This window comes from Ochotona princeps, chromosome 6 (genome assembly GCF_030435755.1).
Source record: "Ochotona princeps isolate mOchPri1 chromosome 6, mOchPri1.hap1, whole genome shotgun sequence".
Classification (NCBI taxonomy): Eukaryota; Metazoa; Chordata; class Mammalia; order Lagomorpha; family Ochotonidae; genus Ochotona; species Ochotona princeps.
This window is the reverse complement of record NC_080837.1, coordinates 22,426,069-22,443,930: the sequence shown is the minus strand read 5'-3', so window position 1 is coordinate 22,443,930 and position 17,862 is coordinate 22,426,069. Positions and strand designations below refer to the sequence as shown.

The 17,862-nt window shown below is 39.9% G+C and overlaps 1 protein-coding gene across 4 annotated transcripts in view; it reads left to right on the top strand.

The window, feature by feature from the left end:
• MINDY2 (MINDY lysine 48 deubiquitinase 2) overlaps positions 1 to 17,862 on the top strand; it is a 90,671-nt gene that overhangs the window by 55,396 nt on the left and 17,413 nt on the right. For all 4 annotated transcript variants that reach the window (XM_058665782.1, XM_004578043.2, XM_004578042.2 and 1 more), the window contains exons 5-6: positions 6,293 to 6,395; positions 11,004 to 11,146. In XM_058665782.1, the coding sequence (XP_058521765.1) occupies positions 6,293 to 6,395; positions 11,004 to 11,146 (246 nt within the window). The remainder of the gene's footprint in view (positions 1 to 6,292; positions 6,396 to 11,003; positions 11,147 to 17,862) is intronic.

The following is a 17,862-nucleotide window of genomic DNA, read 5'->3' as shown; positions in this document are numbered from 1 at the left end:
CTCGCCTTGCACGCGCTGGGATCCTATATACGTGCGGGTTCTAATCCCGGCGGCCCCACTTCCTATCCAGCTGCCTGCTTGTGGTCTGGGAAAGTAGGACGGCCCAAAGCCTTGGGACCCTGCACCCACGTGGGATACCTGAACGGGCTCCTGGCTCCTGGCTCCGGATCGGCTCGGCCCCGGCCATTGCGGCCACTTGGGGAGTGAAGAGGAGAGTCAGAGAGGAAGATCTTCCATCCTTGACTGCTTTCCCAGGCCACAAGCAGGGAGCTGGATGGGAAGTGGAGCTGCCGGGATTAGAACCGGAGCCCATATGGGATCCCGGGGTGTTCAAGGCGAGGACTTTTAGCCGCTAGGCCATGCCGCTGGGCCCCAATCTTCAAATTCTAATGTTGCAGTCATGTTGTTCCTTTTGGGACCTTTTCCTTGTTTCTTAAATTTCTTCTTTTATTTTTAGGAGTTTGTGGAAATCCTTGTTGTTTTTCTCCTCTGAGGGCTTTGACTGTGGCTCAGTGGGGTGCCCATAGGCGTTTGCTTGCTCTCAGCAGCTGGCAGCTCCTCCAACCCTGGAGCTGCAGGAGTTATGGGCAGCAGCCCAAACGACTGCTGTGGCTTTGTTTGTACTGCCCACTCTGCTCCACAGCATCTCCCGTGGCTGTAGAATTTCTACTGTAAACTTCTCTCCCATTCTTCTAGAAGTCAGATTTTTCTACTAATGTTTTTTGTTGATGTTGTTCCAGGATCCAGAATATCACATCATGTTTAATCATCAATCTTCTTTTTTTGGTCTGATCATTAATTTTTCTGTCTTCCCTTATTTTTTCACAACCCTGTCTATATAATCTTTTCATACACATATAAATTTTATAAAAATTGACCTATTGCTGCAGCATAAAACAGATTTCTAAGGATTTAAAATATACAGAGGATGGAATATTCTCTGACCAGCATTCACTTAATCTAGTAGTCACTAGAAAAATAATATTTAGAAGCTGTTTGGATCAAGAAAGTTCTAATAAAACTTAGAATATATACACGCATATTTTTAAAGTTTATTTATTTGAAGGGCAGAGTGACAGAAGTGAATGACTTGAGAGAGAAAGACCATCCTTCTGCTGACTTTTTGCCTAAATGGCTGCAGCAGCAAAGTCTGGGCCGAGATGAAGCAAAAAAACCAAGAACTCCAAAACCAACAACTCCATCTTAGATGACAAGGCCCTGAACTTGTATGATCTTCTGCTGCCTTCCCAAGAACATTAGTAGCAAATTGAATTGGAAGCAGAACAACTGGAACTCAAACTGACACTGGAGTTTGGGATGCTGTGTCATCCAAAGGGCAGCCTGGGCCCAGTACAGTGGTGTAGCAAGCTAATCTTCCACCTTTGGTGCCAGGGCATCCAGTACGGGCACCAGTATGTCCCAGCTGCTGCACTGCGGACCCAGTTGTGTGCTCACAGCCTAGAAAAGCAGTGGAGGGTGGCTCAAGTTCTTGCAGCACTGACATCTCATGTGGGCACCAGTTTGAGTCCCAACTGCTCTGCTTCCAATCCAGCTCTTTGCATTTGGCCTGAGAAAACAGCAGAGACTGGCCCAAGTCTTGGGGGCCTTGCATCCACGTGGGAGACCTGGAAGAGGCTCCTGACTCCTGGCTTCAGATTGGCTCAGCTCTGGCCATCTGGGGAGTGAACCAACGGACAAAAGACCTCTCTCTCTGTCTCTTCTCTCTATAACTCTGTCTTTTCAAAATTAAATAAATCTCTAAAAAAAATTAAAAGTCATAGTGTTCAACATTGGCGATGTGCATCGAACTGATGAGCGCTTGGCTGATGAGAATGCAAATTGACCTTCGAAAAAAACTTTCATCTAGTAAAGCTGGAGAAACACATACCCTAAGACTCAGCAGATTGACAAGGCACATACCATGGGGAAATCTTTGATATGTGGAAAGAAGATAAGTATGAGAATGTAGCAGTAATCTTTTCCATTGTCTCAAACTGAAAATAGCCCGGAGTCATCAAAAGACAAATAACTACATGATGATCTATCCAATTATACTACAATGAAAAGTAACACTTGTTTGCCACATTTATTTGGTTAACTATTTTCACTCTAGCATGCGACCTTTTTGAAAATGTTTTTGTTTGGGACAGAGAGATGGTGACAAGAGGGAGAGAGAAAGAGAGAGTGGCTGCCATGGTGTAAGGCTGGGCCAGGCACAAGTGCTTGGGCCATCTTCTGCTTTCCTAGACACATAACCAAGGAGCTGGATCAGAAACAGTGCTGCTGGGGCTTGAACCCAACACTCTGATGTGGGATGCCAGTGTTATCAACAGTGGCCTAGCCCACTGTGTGACAAAACCAATCCATAGACTATAAGCTTTATGAAAGCATATATACTTTTTGTTGTATTTGCAGCTTCTGTAATAGCATGTGCTACATAGTATATAATAAGCACAAATAGGCTGGATGAAATATTAGAGATTCTGCCTGTGAACATTTGTAATGTTACTACTTGTCTATAGAAACATACTGATTTTTATATTTTTTGTATTCTAGTTGTGCTACTGTGGATTCTTTGAAATTTCAGATTGCTTAGAAAGATTTGCTGAAGTTGGGTTACTAAGGAAAATTACAGAAAACAGCAAAATGTTGAGGATAATGAGTATCTGTAGTCTGGCTCCTCAAATGATTTCATATTTTAAATACATCAGAAGTGGAATGCTGCATGAGTAAGATGGCCTTGCAGTTAGGGTGCTGTTAGGGCAGTGGTGTCTCACATCAGAGTACCTGAGCTTGACGCCAGCCTCCTCCTCGTGCAGACTCTGAGAAGTTGTGACAGCCCAGGGGGATTCCTGTCGCCCACATAGGAGACTCGGATTGAGTTCCCAGCTCCGGGCTTCAGCCTCTCACCCTTGTTGGCATTTTAGGGATTCAAGTAGTGGATAAAGGCACTTTCTCTGTTTCTGTCTCTCTATTTGCCAAAAACCAAAGCAAAGCAAAACTAAAGTCAGAACCAAATTGGAAGGCATAGGCATTTTTGTGTGGGTTTCATAGAATCATGCCCAAAGACCCTCTCAAATAAAAAGCTTTATTTGGCTCTGCATCAAAAGCTGAGCAGTGAATGCACACCTTTTTGGGTTTCAAGCTGGTAAGTTTAGGATATGTCTGTCACATCTTCTACAGTTTCCTGTTTTAACTTTTCAATTAGCTTATTTTCTCAACCAACCACTGGCCCAATTTGTCAGAGTGAAAAGGCTTTTACCATCACTGAATTTTGTAGGAACACATAAAATTAATTATGAAGACTCTTCCAAAAAAATCATGATAAATATATTTTTTTAAAACTGTATATGAATTTCTTTTAATTCTTTTTTTCTTTTTTTTATTGTTTTATGATACAACTCCACAGGATCTGGGATTTTCTGTACCCCCTCCCCAAATCCTACTCCTCCCCACAGATTTCCCCTATATTATTACAATACTATAGTTCATCATAAACAGCCATAAGCCCATCATTCTGCTATTTAAGTATGTCCTGACATTGCAGGTATGGACAATGGCAGAGCCCAGCATCCTATTGTCAAGAGATATTTTTTTTTTATTTTATTTTATTTTATTTTTTTTTTATGGAAATATCCAGTTTTTTTTTTTTTTTTAAAGATTTTATTCATTTTATTACAGCCAGATATGCACAGAGGAGGAGAGACAGAGAGGAAGATCTTCCGTCCGATGTTTCACTCCCCAAGTGAGCCACAACGGGCCGATGCGCGCAGATCCGGTGCCGGGAACCAGGAACCTCTTCCGGGTCTCCCACGCGGGTGCAGGGTCCCAAAGCTTTGGGCCGTCCTCGACTGCTTTCCCAGGCCACAAGCAGGGAGCTGGATGGGAAGTGGAGCTGCCGGGATTAGAACCGGCGCCCATATGGGATCCCGTGGCTTTCAAGGCGAGGACTTTAGCCGCTAGGCCACGCCGCTGGGCCCTGTCAAGAGATATTTAACAATTTCATTGAGAGTCCATCTTTAGTCTGGAAGTAGAGATGCATACTGCATTGTAGGTTCACATCTGGATATGATAGCCTCTATTACACAGTTACTATACATCTCCTTAAATGAAAAGCCATAGTACAAAATCAGTAACAGAAAGGAAAATAGAAATTTACAATACCATGAAGTTAAATAACATGCTACTTGATATGATAGTCTCCATTACAGTTACTATACATCCCCTTAAATGAAAAGCCATAAAATAAAATCAACAACAGAAAAGAAAATAGAAATTAACAACACCATGAAATTAAATAACGTGCTACTTAATGACTAATGGTCTCTGAAGAAATGAAAATCAAAAACCTTCTTGAAGAAAATGCTATTGTATGACCTATGAGTCAGTGAAGAATTTAGTATGAGCAAAAAAAACCTGTTTTGAAGAAATGAAAATAAAATAAAAACATCAAAATCCATGAGAGATAGTTTCTGCTAATCTTTGTCGGTGAGATGTGTCTCCTGTAGGCAACAGATAAATGGGTTTTGTTTTTAAATTTAGTTCACTACTCTGTGACATTTGATGAATTCAAGCCATTTACCTTCAAGGTTATTATGGATAGGTGGTAATTTGGTCCTGTCATTTTAGCAATGGGTTGTTCATTGTTTGATTTAGTCTTCTGTTGTTATTTTACTGGGATGTTCTCCACATTTGCTTTTGGTTTTAGTAGGTGCTATTCCTTTTATCTATCAAGAGAACATCTTTAAGTGTCTTTTATTGGGCAGGTCTGGAAGAGGCATATTCTTTGAGCTTTTCTTTACTGTGGAAGAATTTTATTTCATCTTCAAAGACAAAGGAAAGTTTTGCTGGGTATGTCATTCTGGGCTGACAATTTTTTCCTGTTAGAATCTGGACTATCTCATTCCATTTTCTTCTGACCCGTAGTTTCCTGTGAGAGGTCAGCTGTGATTCTGATTGGGGTTCCTCTATACATCAATTGATTTTTTCTCACAATTCTATTTTTTACAGACTTTTTGAGATATCTTCATATAGTGTAGAGAAGTGATCCCAAACTTTGCATGAAAATCAACTGGACTTTAGAATGAAATAATAAACAATTGATAAGCAACTTGCTTCTGGAATTCTTTTAGATCTTTTGTTTTTAAAGATTCTGTTTATTTTTACTTGAAAGTCAGAGTTGCACAGAGAAGGAGAGACAGAGAGATCTTTGATCTACTGGCTCCCTTCCCAAATGGCTGCAATAGCCAGAACTGTGCTGTTCCGAGGTTGGGAGCAAGGAGCTTCTTCTGGATCTCCCACATGGATACAGGGACCCATGTCCTTGGGCCATCCTCCACTACTTTCTCAGGCCACCAATAGGTAGCTAGATTAAAAGGGGTACAGCCAGGACAGGAACTTTTACCCAAATGGGAAAAGTAGTGTGCTGTACCACCACACTAGCACCCTTTTAGGTCTTTTTAACAAGCTCCCGTTGTTTGAAAACTACCGCCCAAGTACTTGAAAAGATATGGGCTAAGACCTATATAATACAGAGAATAAATATTCGAAATAATAACATGGATATAAGGAGAAAATGTTGAGCCTTATTTTTATTAATATCATTATTCAGTTTGTGTTTTGTTCCATAACATTTGTACAATATTGTGTAAATGATTTATAAGTAAATCGAAATACACTTTTAGGGATGAGGAGACAACCAAAATAAGTTGTTTAAGCAAAAGAAACGTTTTTGTCTTCAGTAGTTGGAGTGTAATGGAGGGAGAGTAGAGGTGCCCAATTTTGTATTACTGTAGCTTAAAATTTTGAATTTACCTTTCTACTGTATCTCTAAGGCAAAGTTTAAGGAAGAATCATGAAATAAATATCTTCCCTGCTTAACATGTGTTAACCTTTCTTTGGGGAAAAAATGTTAGTTGTCTGTCTCCCCTGTACTTTCTATGAACTAAATAAAATGGAACTCGTTAATCATATGAATTTTCATGAAACAGCTTGCTCTTTAACTTTAGAAAATTGAAAATTTCTTAGCTGTCTTCCTGAAGTATTTATATTTTAGTCACATATACATGTCTTCACAACCTTATGACATCATAGTTGAGTTGTCTTTGCAGTATTTTTTAATGTGTTATCTTGAGCTAGAAAATGTGAGACACTGATTTTAATGTTGATTTTAAATAATAATTTTATATTTAGCATTTTGTTAGAATGAAATCCTGAGGAGTACTGTGGGTTTCTTCTGTTACTGTTTCTGATTATCTTGTCATTATTAGTGAGACAGTCATTTGTTTTCTAGATTGATGACATTGTAAAAGCTGTTGGTAACTGCAGCTACAACCAACTAGTGGAGAAGATCATCTCCTGTAAGCAGTCAGACAATAGTGAGCTGGTTAGTGAAGGTGGGTGAGTGCTACTTTACCTGACTTTTATTCTTGGCAAAATAATTTATTTTATAGTTTAAATTTTTTGAAATTTCTTCAGTAGCAACTTTCAAAACATGCAAGTGATTCTCCTTGCAGGAATTAAGATACCGTCATCATAAAGGTACCAGTGAAAGATTTTTATAGAGCCATTTCACTTGACTTGTAAAATCAGACTTCAATTCTAATAATCATCTTAGGAACCACTTAGCTGCCTTTGTAAGGCCAGTTACTAAGATGTTACTCCTAATTACCCTTTTAAGAGAATTATTTTGGGAGATTGCTTGAAGCAACTTTCTATTTTATATTGAACACTTCAGTTGACTGACATGAGTAATGTTCTGCTCAAGTGTCCTATTTGGTTGCCAGTTGGTATGATGTTTCAGGACAATACAATGTAGGAAATCTCTATTCTGGATCAGAGTACACTTCTCCTCTGAACATTAGTTTTTCTAATATTTAACTAAATGGAGTTTCTGAATTCGTCATCACAAAAGCAATGTAGTATTTCTTCAGCTGTATTCTATTTGATAATGGGAAAAGGAAATTTGAAGCCAAAATACATTTTGATGTAACTTCCCTACTACTTATTTTTTCACAAATACACACAAATATTGAGGCTGCTGTTCTTTCTGTGAAGGATAAACAAAAAAAATTCTTTTTTAAGATTTGAAAGAGTTGTGCTTGCTTTGGCAGCACATATATTAAAATTGGAAAGACTTGATAAAGTTAGAGAAAGACAGATATTCCATTCATTGGTTTACTCCCGAAATAAGCTCAAGAGCCACAGCTGGGCCAGGCTGAAGTAGGGAGGTTCTTCTGGGTGTCACATGCAGGTAGGGGTTCAAGCATGTGGGCCATTCTCTGCTGCTGTCTTGGGTAGATTAATAGGGAACTTGAACTGATTAGCTAGGACTTGAACTGTTGCCAGAATAGGATATTGGCTGTCAGGCAGCAGCTTTACCTACTACTCCACAACACTGGCTCCAGAAAAAGAAATCTTGAAGCGAAGGATGAACTTTAATCATTTTCGCTTAGGCATGCAGTAATTTTTATGAGGTATAATAAAAATAATGCATTTATAATTAAAATAATGCATTTAGAAAATAAAATAACCGCAAGAATATATTCCTTAAACGCCTCCATTTTTTTGTTTTGTTTTGTTTTGTTTTGTTTTGTTTTGTTTTGGCACAGTAAAATATTCTGGGCTCCCTACTGCATCCTTGGAATATGAAACTATATTTTTAATGCTGTGAACACTTTTCGTATTAAAAGAAATTGTGTAGTATAATCTATCTGACTTTGTTTAAAGATTTGCTTATTTATTTGAAAGGCAGAGTTAAAGAGGAGAGAGATCCTCTATCTGTCGGTTCATACCGTTCTCCTCAAATGGCTGCAATGGTTGGGGCAGAGCTAGGCCTGAACTAGGGGTCTGGAACTCTTTGCAGATCTCCCATATGGGTGGCAGGGCCCCACATACATCTTTTGCTGCATTAGCAGGGAGCTAGATCAGAGTTGGAGCAGCCACAACTGGAACTGGTATTGATATGAGATGCTCATGTCACAGGCAATCACTTAACCAGCTCAGCATGATACCCACCATATCTGATTTTTGAAACTCAAAGACATACTAGATTAAAAAGAAAAATCAGATCATTGGTTTAAATCAATCACAGTTAACAATGTTAAGACCTGTCTCAGCTTAAATTTGATTTTTTTTCAGTTTTTAAAGACTTAATTATTCTAATTATTATTATTTGAAAGGTGTATTTTCCAGAAAGAGAGGTCTTCCATCTTCTGGTTCAACCCTCCTCTCTCCTTTCCTTTCCTTTCCTCCACTTCCCCTATCCCAAATGACTGCAATGATCAGTGCTGAGCCTATCTAAAGTCGCCAGGAGCCAGCGGCTTCCTCTGGGTAATCCCCCATGGCTATAGGGCCCCAAGGATCTGAGCCACCGGTCTGCTTTCCCAGGCCATTAGCAAGGAGCTGCATTGAAAGTGGAGCAGCCAGGACTCAAACTGGTCCCCATATGGGATGCCAGCGTTGTAGCTGGCAGCTTAGCCCATTGTGCTACAACTCTAGCCCCAAAAGAAATATTTTTATGTAAATCAAATTTTCTTTCTTCTTATGTCTACTTTGTATTCCTTTTTCAATAATTTTAGTGTCCCTTTAATTTGTTTCTTTATGGCACTTGGAACTTTTAAGTTTTCTAGTAACTCTAGTAATAGAGGAAAATGATTTGGTATGCTAGTTTATTACTGATGTTTCCAAATGTCAGAAATATTTTCAAATATGTAATCTGGTCAGAAAAATAATGCTTAGATTTATTTTCAGTAGTATTCTTGTTTGTGATCATGCTCACTTTTTGCATTTGGTTCTATCAGTATCAGTATCTGCAAGTCTGAAGTTGCAATTTAATCTGCATGTGCAAATAGCTGATTATTTCAAGCCAGACTATTTAAGCAATGCAGATAGCAAAGTACTGTTTAACACAGAGTTGTGTACTAGAATCTATTTAATTATTAAACATTGAGACCAGATTAGCTTTTCCAGTCTGCTTCTGAAATCACTGTTAAGGGCTGGCAAGAGAACTAAGAAACATTGCTTTTATAATTCTTAGGCTCTGCTGGTGATTTGAAAAGAGATAAAATTCACTTGGCATTTATAATCATCTGTTATGTGGGAAACCAGATGAAGCTCCTGACTCCTGACTTTAACCTAGCCTAATCTCGATCATGGCAGCCATTTGAGATGAACCAATGATGAAATATTGTGTGTGTGTGTGTGTGTGTGTGTGTGTGTGTGTGTGACTGCATCTCTATTCCTATAACTCTGGCCTTCAAATAAATACAAAAAATCCTTAATTAATAAATAAAACATCATAGTAAATGCTCTGATATGTAATTAAGAAATTTGCTGGGTAACTTACTGCTTAGCAAAGCAGCAATAATAATGGAAAGGGGCTCTCCTTTTTCTTAGATCTGTAAACCCAAGAAGTTATATTGATAAAGCCAAGAAGTATGCCATAGATTGTCCTTGCTGTAGCCCTCTAGAGCTCTCCCAACTCCCTCTTCTAATTTAGTGTGTAGAATGACGGGACATATTTGTAATTCTTACCACTTTGCTGATAAAAATACTATGGCTAGGCGTTATGTGGCTCTGCCAATTTGTTATGAGGTTTTTTTTGTTGTTTGCTTGTTTGTTTTTGCCCCCATACAGACTCATTTTTAAAGCCTATGTGTGTGCCTCTCAACTCAAAATCCTTTCCATAGCACCCTTCCCCCTTGTTTTCTGGAGCATTTCTTATTGAAGGAAGGGCACATAGTAGAAAAGAAAAAGAGAAACACTAAGTTTTTAAAATATTTATATAGCTGATACTCAGTATTTGTGGGAGCAATGCTCCATACAATTACTGTGCACACTGAATTATTAACCATTCATTACTCCTAAGAAAAATGCAGAGGTTTGGTTCTTATGTGCTTCTTGTCATGTTTTTATCAACCGATTGATCCAGACCTTGTTATAATATATACTGTTGATTCATTAACATTAAACTCATGGCAGTGCTACAACTCGTGTGAACAAAGCTTATCTAAACATGTGTTTTCTTGTAAGAAATATCACGGATCTTATCCACTAAGAAAATTAGCTAGCACTTTACCTTTATGCCCAAAGTCATTTTTAAGTACAAAGGTGTGGAAAATGTGATACTAAACAATTTAGACCATGAAAGGACACTTATGTGAGAACTGTGGGGAAAAAAAACAGAATTTCTGCTTGCTTGACCTCAGTTGGGTGGGCACATTTCACCACGATGATTCAAACTTTTGGCTACTCTGCACATACCCACAAAATGATGACGACAGTGCTGTACATATTCATTTGGAGTTGTTAGTGAAATTTGCCTAACTTGCAAATATCAGCCCACAGATAATGATGATCCACTGTGCCTATATCATTTAATTAAAGCCCAGAAAACTTTGGTGTATTTTTGTTTATATTTCTGAACTTGATGTATCTTATGATAAATGTTGTGTTAAAGGAAATGAGGATAAAAATGGCATCATTTATCCCACTGTTTTCTATTTATCAATATCTGTTTAGTTTTTAGGCATGAACAAAGCAGTTTAGAACCACAGAATTATCTCTGATGTTTGTTAAAATATAATGCAATTCAATTTGTTAAGGCAATTTTTAATTTCTAAGCCCCTAGCCATTGGCAGGGTAGCTATTGATAGATATCTTTCTCTCCTACCTACTTTTTAAGTTATTAACTTCTGTCTTTATTTGCTTTAACAAAGTTTAATCATATTGTTTCTTTGTCTTCTATTGCAAGCTCCCTGAAGTTATTCTTGGAAGTAGGTGAAGTCTAAGTAAGCATATCTGCTGGTAAAAACAATTTCACATACCGTTTTTTCTTTTTAGGATGGGAATATATATCTGCTACAGGAAAATTAGAGCTGAAACTAGGAAACATCTTACACTGGCTGGCTTTTCTCCATGCTTGGAACACAATGTAAATACAAAAAGTAACTTTTTAATGTTGAAATTATTATTCCATCTAATATTACACATTGATTTCACAGGCTTTGTAGCTGAGCAGTTTCTGAACAATACAGCCACTCAGCTGACATACCATGGATTGTGTGAACTAACTTCAACGGTTCAGGAAGGAGAACTTTGTGTGTTCTTTCGGAATAATCATTTTAGTACCATGACCAAGTATAAGGTATGATGTAGAATTAGCTGTTTGTAACTCAGAATTTTTTTATTAGCTTCAAAATGAAAGACTGTAGCATAATATACTCTGACCATAAAATCATGAAGGCATGGAGCTTGTGTGGTGACTCAACAGGTAAATCCTCCTCCTTTAAGTGCCTGCATGCTGCAGGAGCTCCAGTTCATTCCTGACTGATCCACTTCCAATCCAGCCCCCTGCTCATGACCTGGGAAAGCAGCCATGGATTGCTTAAGTCCCTAGGCCCCTGCACCCATGTGAGAGACTTAGTAGAAGCTCCTGGCTCCTGCTTTTGATTAAATCAGTGTTTGCTATTGCAGCCATTGGGGGAGTAAATCAATAGATGAAAGATCTCTTGCTGTCTCTCTAATTCTGACTTTCAAGTAAATAAATAAATGTTTAAAAAAATTATGAAGTCAGTTATTAAATACTTAAGATTCAGTGGTTAACTGTGTAAAACAATATTAACAATAAAATTTAAAAAATATTGTTAAAGATACGATGGTCAACAACTGACCTTAAATTAATTTTTCTTTTATTGGGTGGTTATTCTTTTATTATTAAGTCTTATGTTCTTTTTTTAAAAAAATATTTATTTTTATTTGAAAGGCAGATTTATAGTGAGAAAGAGAGACAGAGCTTCGGTCTGCTAGTTCACTTACCAAGTGACTGCAATGGCCAGAGCTGAGCTGATCCAAAGCCATGAGCCAGGAGCTTCTGGGTGTGTCATGCAGTGCAGGGTCCCAAAGCTTTGGGCCATCTTCTACTGCTTTCCCAGGCTACAAACAGGGAGCTGGATGAGAAGTGGAGCACATGGGACAGAAACTGGCACAGACATGGAATCCTGGTGCTTGCAAGGCAAGGATTTCGCCACTGAGCCATCATGCCAGGTTATTTTCATAGAATATTGCAATTAGAGGAATTATTTTCTAAGAAAAAAATGTAAACTCTAGGGTTAGAGTTAAGATGATCCTTTCTTCCTGTCTTTTTCTTTTTTTAAAGATTTATTTATTTGAAAGAGTTACAAAGAGAGAAAGAGATAGAGCCAGGGAGCAATCTTCTGTTCTGTGCTTTAATCCCCAGATGGCCACATGGCTGTGGTTGGGAGAAGCCAGAACCAGGAGCTTCATGTAGCTCTCCTACATGGGTGGCAGGCGCCTTGGGCAATCTTGCTCTGCTTTTCCCAGGTTTTAGTAGGAAACTGGATTGGACATCAAACAGCTGGAAAACAAACCAATGCCGTCTGAGATGCTGGCATCGCAGGCAGCAGCTTTAGCAGTCACGCTACAATGCCAGCCACAAACCAAGCTGACTTCAAGCGACAGTTATTTATATTTTAGTATTAAAGGAAATATTTATCCTTGTGTTAGTATTTTCTGTTATTACAATGATCACTGGTTTTAAATTGTTGTTACATTGTCATTTGTAAGTATTTGAAAAAATTATCAAATTATCATTTTTCAATATCTTGCATTGATCTAGTTTTATTTTTTAAAACGCTTATTTATCATTTTTTATTTGAAAGGCAGAATTACGGAGAAAAGGAGAAAGATAAAGAAATCTTCCATTCATGAGTTTGCACTCCAGGTGGTCAAAGTGGACAAAGCTGAACCGATCTGAGGCCAGGATCCAAGAGTGAGGAACCAGGAGCTTCTTTTGAATCTCCTACATGGGTGCAGGGATCCAAGGACTTGGGTCATGCCCTGCTGCTTTCCCAGGGCATTAGCAGGAAGGAGCTTGACTGGTAGTGGAGCAGCTGAGACTTGAACTAGTGTTCATAAGGAGTATTGGTGCCACAGGCAAAGGCTTGGCTATGCCATGGGACTGACTTCATCTCTTCAGTTTTTACGTCTGAAAAATTTCACATGTATATCAACGCTTAATTCGATTTCTATGGTAGAATACTGGTCTTATATCTATGATACAAAAAATGTCTAGTAACACCTAATCCTAGAGGGTAAAAATGAAAAAATAAAAAACATGATTTTCTGTTCCTCCATGTCAACACTTTCCTTCAGTCAAAATGGTTTGTATCAGGCCTGGCACGGTAGCCTAATGGCTCAGGTTCTCGCTTTGAATGATCTGGTATCCCAAATGGTCGCTAGTTCTAATCTCAGCTGCTCCACTTCCCACCCAGCTCCCTACTTGTGTCCTAGGAAAGCAGTCAAGGATGGCCAAAAGCCTTGGGACCCTGCAGCCACGTGGGAAACCTAGAAGAAGCTCATGGCTCTTGGCTTCAGATCAGCTCAGCTCTGACCATTGCGGCCACATGGGGAATGAACCAGAGGATGGAAGATCTTTCTGTCTCTCCTTCTCATTGTAAATCTTAAAAATAATAGCAAATAAATCTTTATTAAAAATACAAAATGGTTTGTATCTACTTACTGATAATTTTCTGTTTCTGTACATACATCATGCTTTCTCACTGCTGTACCTTTACTGTCATGTCATCTTCTTGTCCCATACTTGGGATATATTTGCTTATTCACATTCCATCCATCTTCTTGGAGGCATTTAAAATATTGACTTCGGGGCCCTGCTCGATAGTTCAGTGACTGTATCATCTTGCATGTTCCAGGATCCCATATGGGCACCAGTTTCTATTTCGACTGCTCCACTTCCCATCCAGCTCCCTGCCTGTGGCCTGGGAAAGCAGTCGAGGATGGCCCAAAGCCTTGGTATCCTGCACTCGCATGGGAGACCTGGAAGAAGCTCCTGGCTTCAGATAGGCTGAACTCTGGCCGTCGCAGCCACTTTGGGAGTAAACCAGTGGATGGAAGGTCTTTCTCTCTCTCCCCTTCTATCTGTAAACCTGATCTGCCTTTTATTTCTTTTTATTTTTTATTTATTATTCTTCAAAGATTTAGTTATTTTTATGGAAAAGGCAGATGTACAGAGAGGAGGAGAGACAGAAAGGAAGATCTTCTGTCCGATGATTCACTCCCCAAGTAGCCGCAACAACCGATGCTGAGCCGGCCAAGTGCTGAACCAGGAGCCAGGAACTTCTTTCCAAGTCTCCCACACGGGTGCAGGGTCCCAGTGCTCTGGGCCACCCTTGACTTCTTTCCCAGGCCACAAGCAGGGAGCTGGATGGGAAGTGGAGCTGCTGGGATTAGAACCAGCCCCCATATGGGATCCCGGCACGTTCAAAGCGAGGACCTTAACCACTACACTATTGCGCCGGGCCCTCTTTTTTTTTTTTTTTTTTTTAAGATTTATTTTTTTTTTATTGGAAAGTCAGATTTACAGTGTACCAGCTGCTCCATTTTTAATTTACAGTTTGAGTCCCAGCTGTTCCATTTTCAATCCATCTCCTTGCTAATGTGCCTAGAAAAGCAGTGGGCGGATGGCCCAAGTGCTTAGGGTCCCTGCACCAGTCTGGAAGACCCAGAAGAAATCCCTGGTTCTTTGGGAGTGAACGTGTGGATAGAAGATCTCTCATTCTCCCTCTTTTCCCCTCTGTCTCTTCTTCTCCTTATGACTCTACTTTTCAAGCAAATAAAATGAATCCAAAACAAAAAAATAGGAGGCCAGCACTGTGGTTAGCAAGTTAAGCCTTTGTCTGTAGCACATGCATCTCACGTGAGTTCAGGTTCAGTTCCTGATTACTCCCCTTCCTATCCAGCTTTCTGCTAATGTGCCTGGGAAAACAACACAAGATGACCTAAGTGCTTGAGCCCCTACACCCATGTGGGAGACTCAGAAGCTCTTGATTTCTGGCTTTGGACTGACCCAGCTTTGGCTGTTTGCGGTCATTTGGGAGTGACCTAGTGGGTGGAAGAGCTCTGTGTGTCTGTCACTCTGCCTTTCAAATAAATTTTTTTGTTTTATGTATGTATGTATGTACTATTGTTTTAAATAGCAGTTCTCAGGGGAGCATTGTGGCACAGTGAGTTAAGCTGCCAGCACCCAGTATCAGTACGAGTCAAGTCCTAGTTTTTCCACATGCAGTTCAGCTCCCTGATAGTATACCTGGGAAAGCGAGAACATGAGCTAAGTACTTTTGCCCCCACCATCCATGTTGGTGGCCTGAGTGGAGTTCCAGGCCTCTGGTTTATACCCAGCCCAGCTCCAGTTATTATGCCCATTTGTGATTTGAAGCACTGGGTAGAAATTTTTCTCCCCCTCTTTCTATTACTCTTTCAAATATTTAAAAGAATAAGCAGTTCTCAACACAGATTATATGCTGTTACTACCTGTGGAGCTTTTTAAAAAACACATGTACCCGAACCTTTCCAATTCACTTGTCTTCAAATTCCTAGGAGGATCCTGAGCATTGATATTTTAAAATACTCCCCCAATTATTTTAATTTGCAGCTCAGATTTCAGATTCCCAGACCATTGGTTTTTTTTTTTTTTTAAAGATTTATTTTTTCTGTTTGAAAGGTAGATTTTAGCAGGAGAAACCAAGAGCTAGAGGTCTTCCTTCTGCTGGTTCACTCCCCAGGTGGCCACAATGACCAGGGCTGAGACTATCTGAAGCCAGGAGCCAGGAGTTTCTTCTAGATCTCCCATACATCCCAGGGTCCTAAGCCTTGGGTCATCCTCCATGGCTTCCCCAGGCCATTAATAGGGAGCTGAATGGATAGAAGAGCAGCTAGGACACAAACTGGCACCCGTATGGGATGCCAGCACTTGCAGACAGCGGATTGGCCAGTTGAGCCGTTGCCTCATTCTCTCTCTCTGTGTCTCTCACCACTGCTTTAACCATAGTGTAGCTGTTATGGGAGATGTTATTATCTTTTAGTCCCTATTGATTAGTACCTTAGTAGCTGCTCTCTTGCCATGAAAATGCCTTTTTCTAAAAGGAAGTAGCTTATTAAAGGCATAAAACATGTCTTCATATATTCTTTCACATTTTAATGAGTTATGTAGAGCTATTATGAAATGATATTTCTTTATGTGAGAATTCCACAAAGCCCTAGCTGTCCTGTTTCTATCTTAGTTATAGCAATAGTCATGTGAACTTTAGATAAGCGTCCAGAATATCCATACTTTCAGAAATCTCAGACCAAAGGATTTTAGAGTTAAAATCATTGCTGTTTGGTAAATACTATTAAATGAACTTGCTTTCCTGGCTCTTTAATGTTCAGAATGTTTTCATTCAAATAACAAAAATTGTTGAACACAAATTATCTTGAGTATTCTGCCACCTGCCAAGACCATGGCCATGAGCAAGGCAGCTGTGAATCTTGCCATTTCAGAACTGCCCACTTTGGCAAGTGACAGATGCTAAATAATTACACAAATAATTACTGATTGGGCCCAGCACAGTGGCCTAGTAACTAAAATCCTCACCTGCAATGCGCTCAGATCCCATATGGGCACTGGTTCTAATCCCAGCAGTCCTGCTTCCCATCCAGCTCCTTGCTTGTGGCCTGGGATAGCAGTCGAAGATGGCCCAAAGTCTTGGGACCCTGCACCCATGGGAGAGACCTCAAACAGCTCCTGGCTCCTGGCTTCAGATCAGCTCAGCTCTGACTGTAGCAGCCACTCGGAGAGTGAATCATCAGACAAAAGATTTTCCTCTCTGTCTCTCCTATATATATATGTGACTTTGCAATAAAAACAAATCGATCTTTAAAAAAATAATATTCGGGGGGGAGAATCCCAGATTCTATGTAATTACAACATAATGTAATTAATGAATAAATTTAATAAAAAAATAGAAAAAAAATAATATTCACTGATTTATTTCTATGGAAGTACATTGTGCAAAGGGTAGGTATCACAGATTACAGGTACTTTTGTTGGGATTAATGATCTAATCAACTATATAAGACTTCCTTAAAAAGATCATTTAGTAAATAATAAAAAATAATTTCTTGGGTTTTTAAGATTTTATTCGTGTTTCTGAAAGTAAGAGTTACAGAGGGAGAGGAAGATAGAGATTTTATCTGCCAGTTCACTCCACAGATGGCCATTATGTCTAGGACTGGGCTTGGCCAAAGCCCGGAGTTTCATATAGGCCTCTCATGAGGGTGGCAGGAGCCCAAGCATTTGGGCCATCTTCCGTTACTTTTCCTAGGACATTAACAGGAGCTGGATTGGAAGTGGAGCAGCCAGGAAATGCATCAGTGCCCATATGGCATGCCTAATCACCGGAGTTCACCTCACCAGCTACACCACAACACCAAATTCTTCAAAATTTACTCAGTTAATTCTGCTGTGAACATCATCAACTCTTACAATAATTTATTTTTAAGACTTTTTTTTTTTACTTGAAAGTCGTTGTCAGGAAGCAACAGAGAGAGATCTTGCATCTACTGATTCAGTCCCCAAATGGCCACAATAGCCAGAGCTGGACCAATCTAAAGCTGTGAGCCAGTACTGTCTTCCAGGTCTCTCACATGTATGTAGGGACCCAAGGTATGACGCCATCCTCCACTGCTTTTTCAAGCTCTTAGCAGGTTTGGAATTGGAAGTTGAGGGGCCCGGCAGTGTGGCCTAGCGGCTAAAGTCCTAGCCTTGAACGCCCCGGGAACCCATATGGGCGCCGGTTCTAATCCCGGAAGCTCCACTTCCCATCCAGCTCCCTGCTTGTGGCCTGGGAAAAGCAGTCAAGGACGGCCCAATGCATTGGGACCCTGCACCCATGTGGGAGACCTGGGGGAAGAGGTTCCAGGTTCCCAGCTTTGGAGCGGCACAGCACCGGCCGTTGCGGCTCACTTGGGGGGTGAATCATCGGATGGAAGATCTTCCTCTCT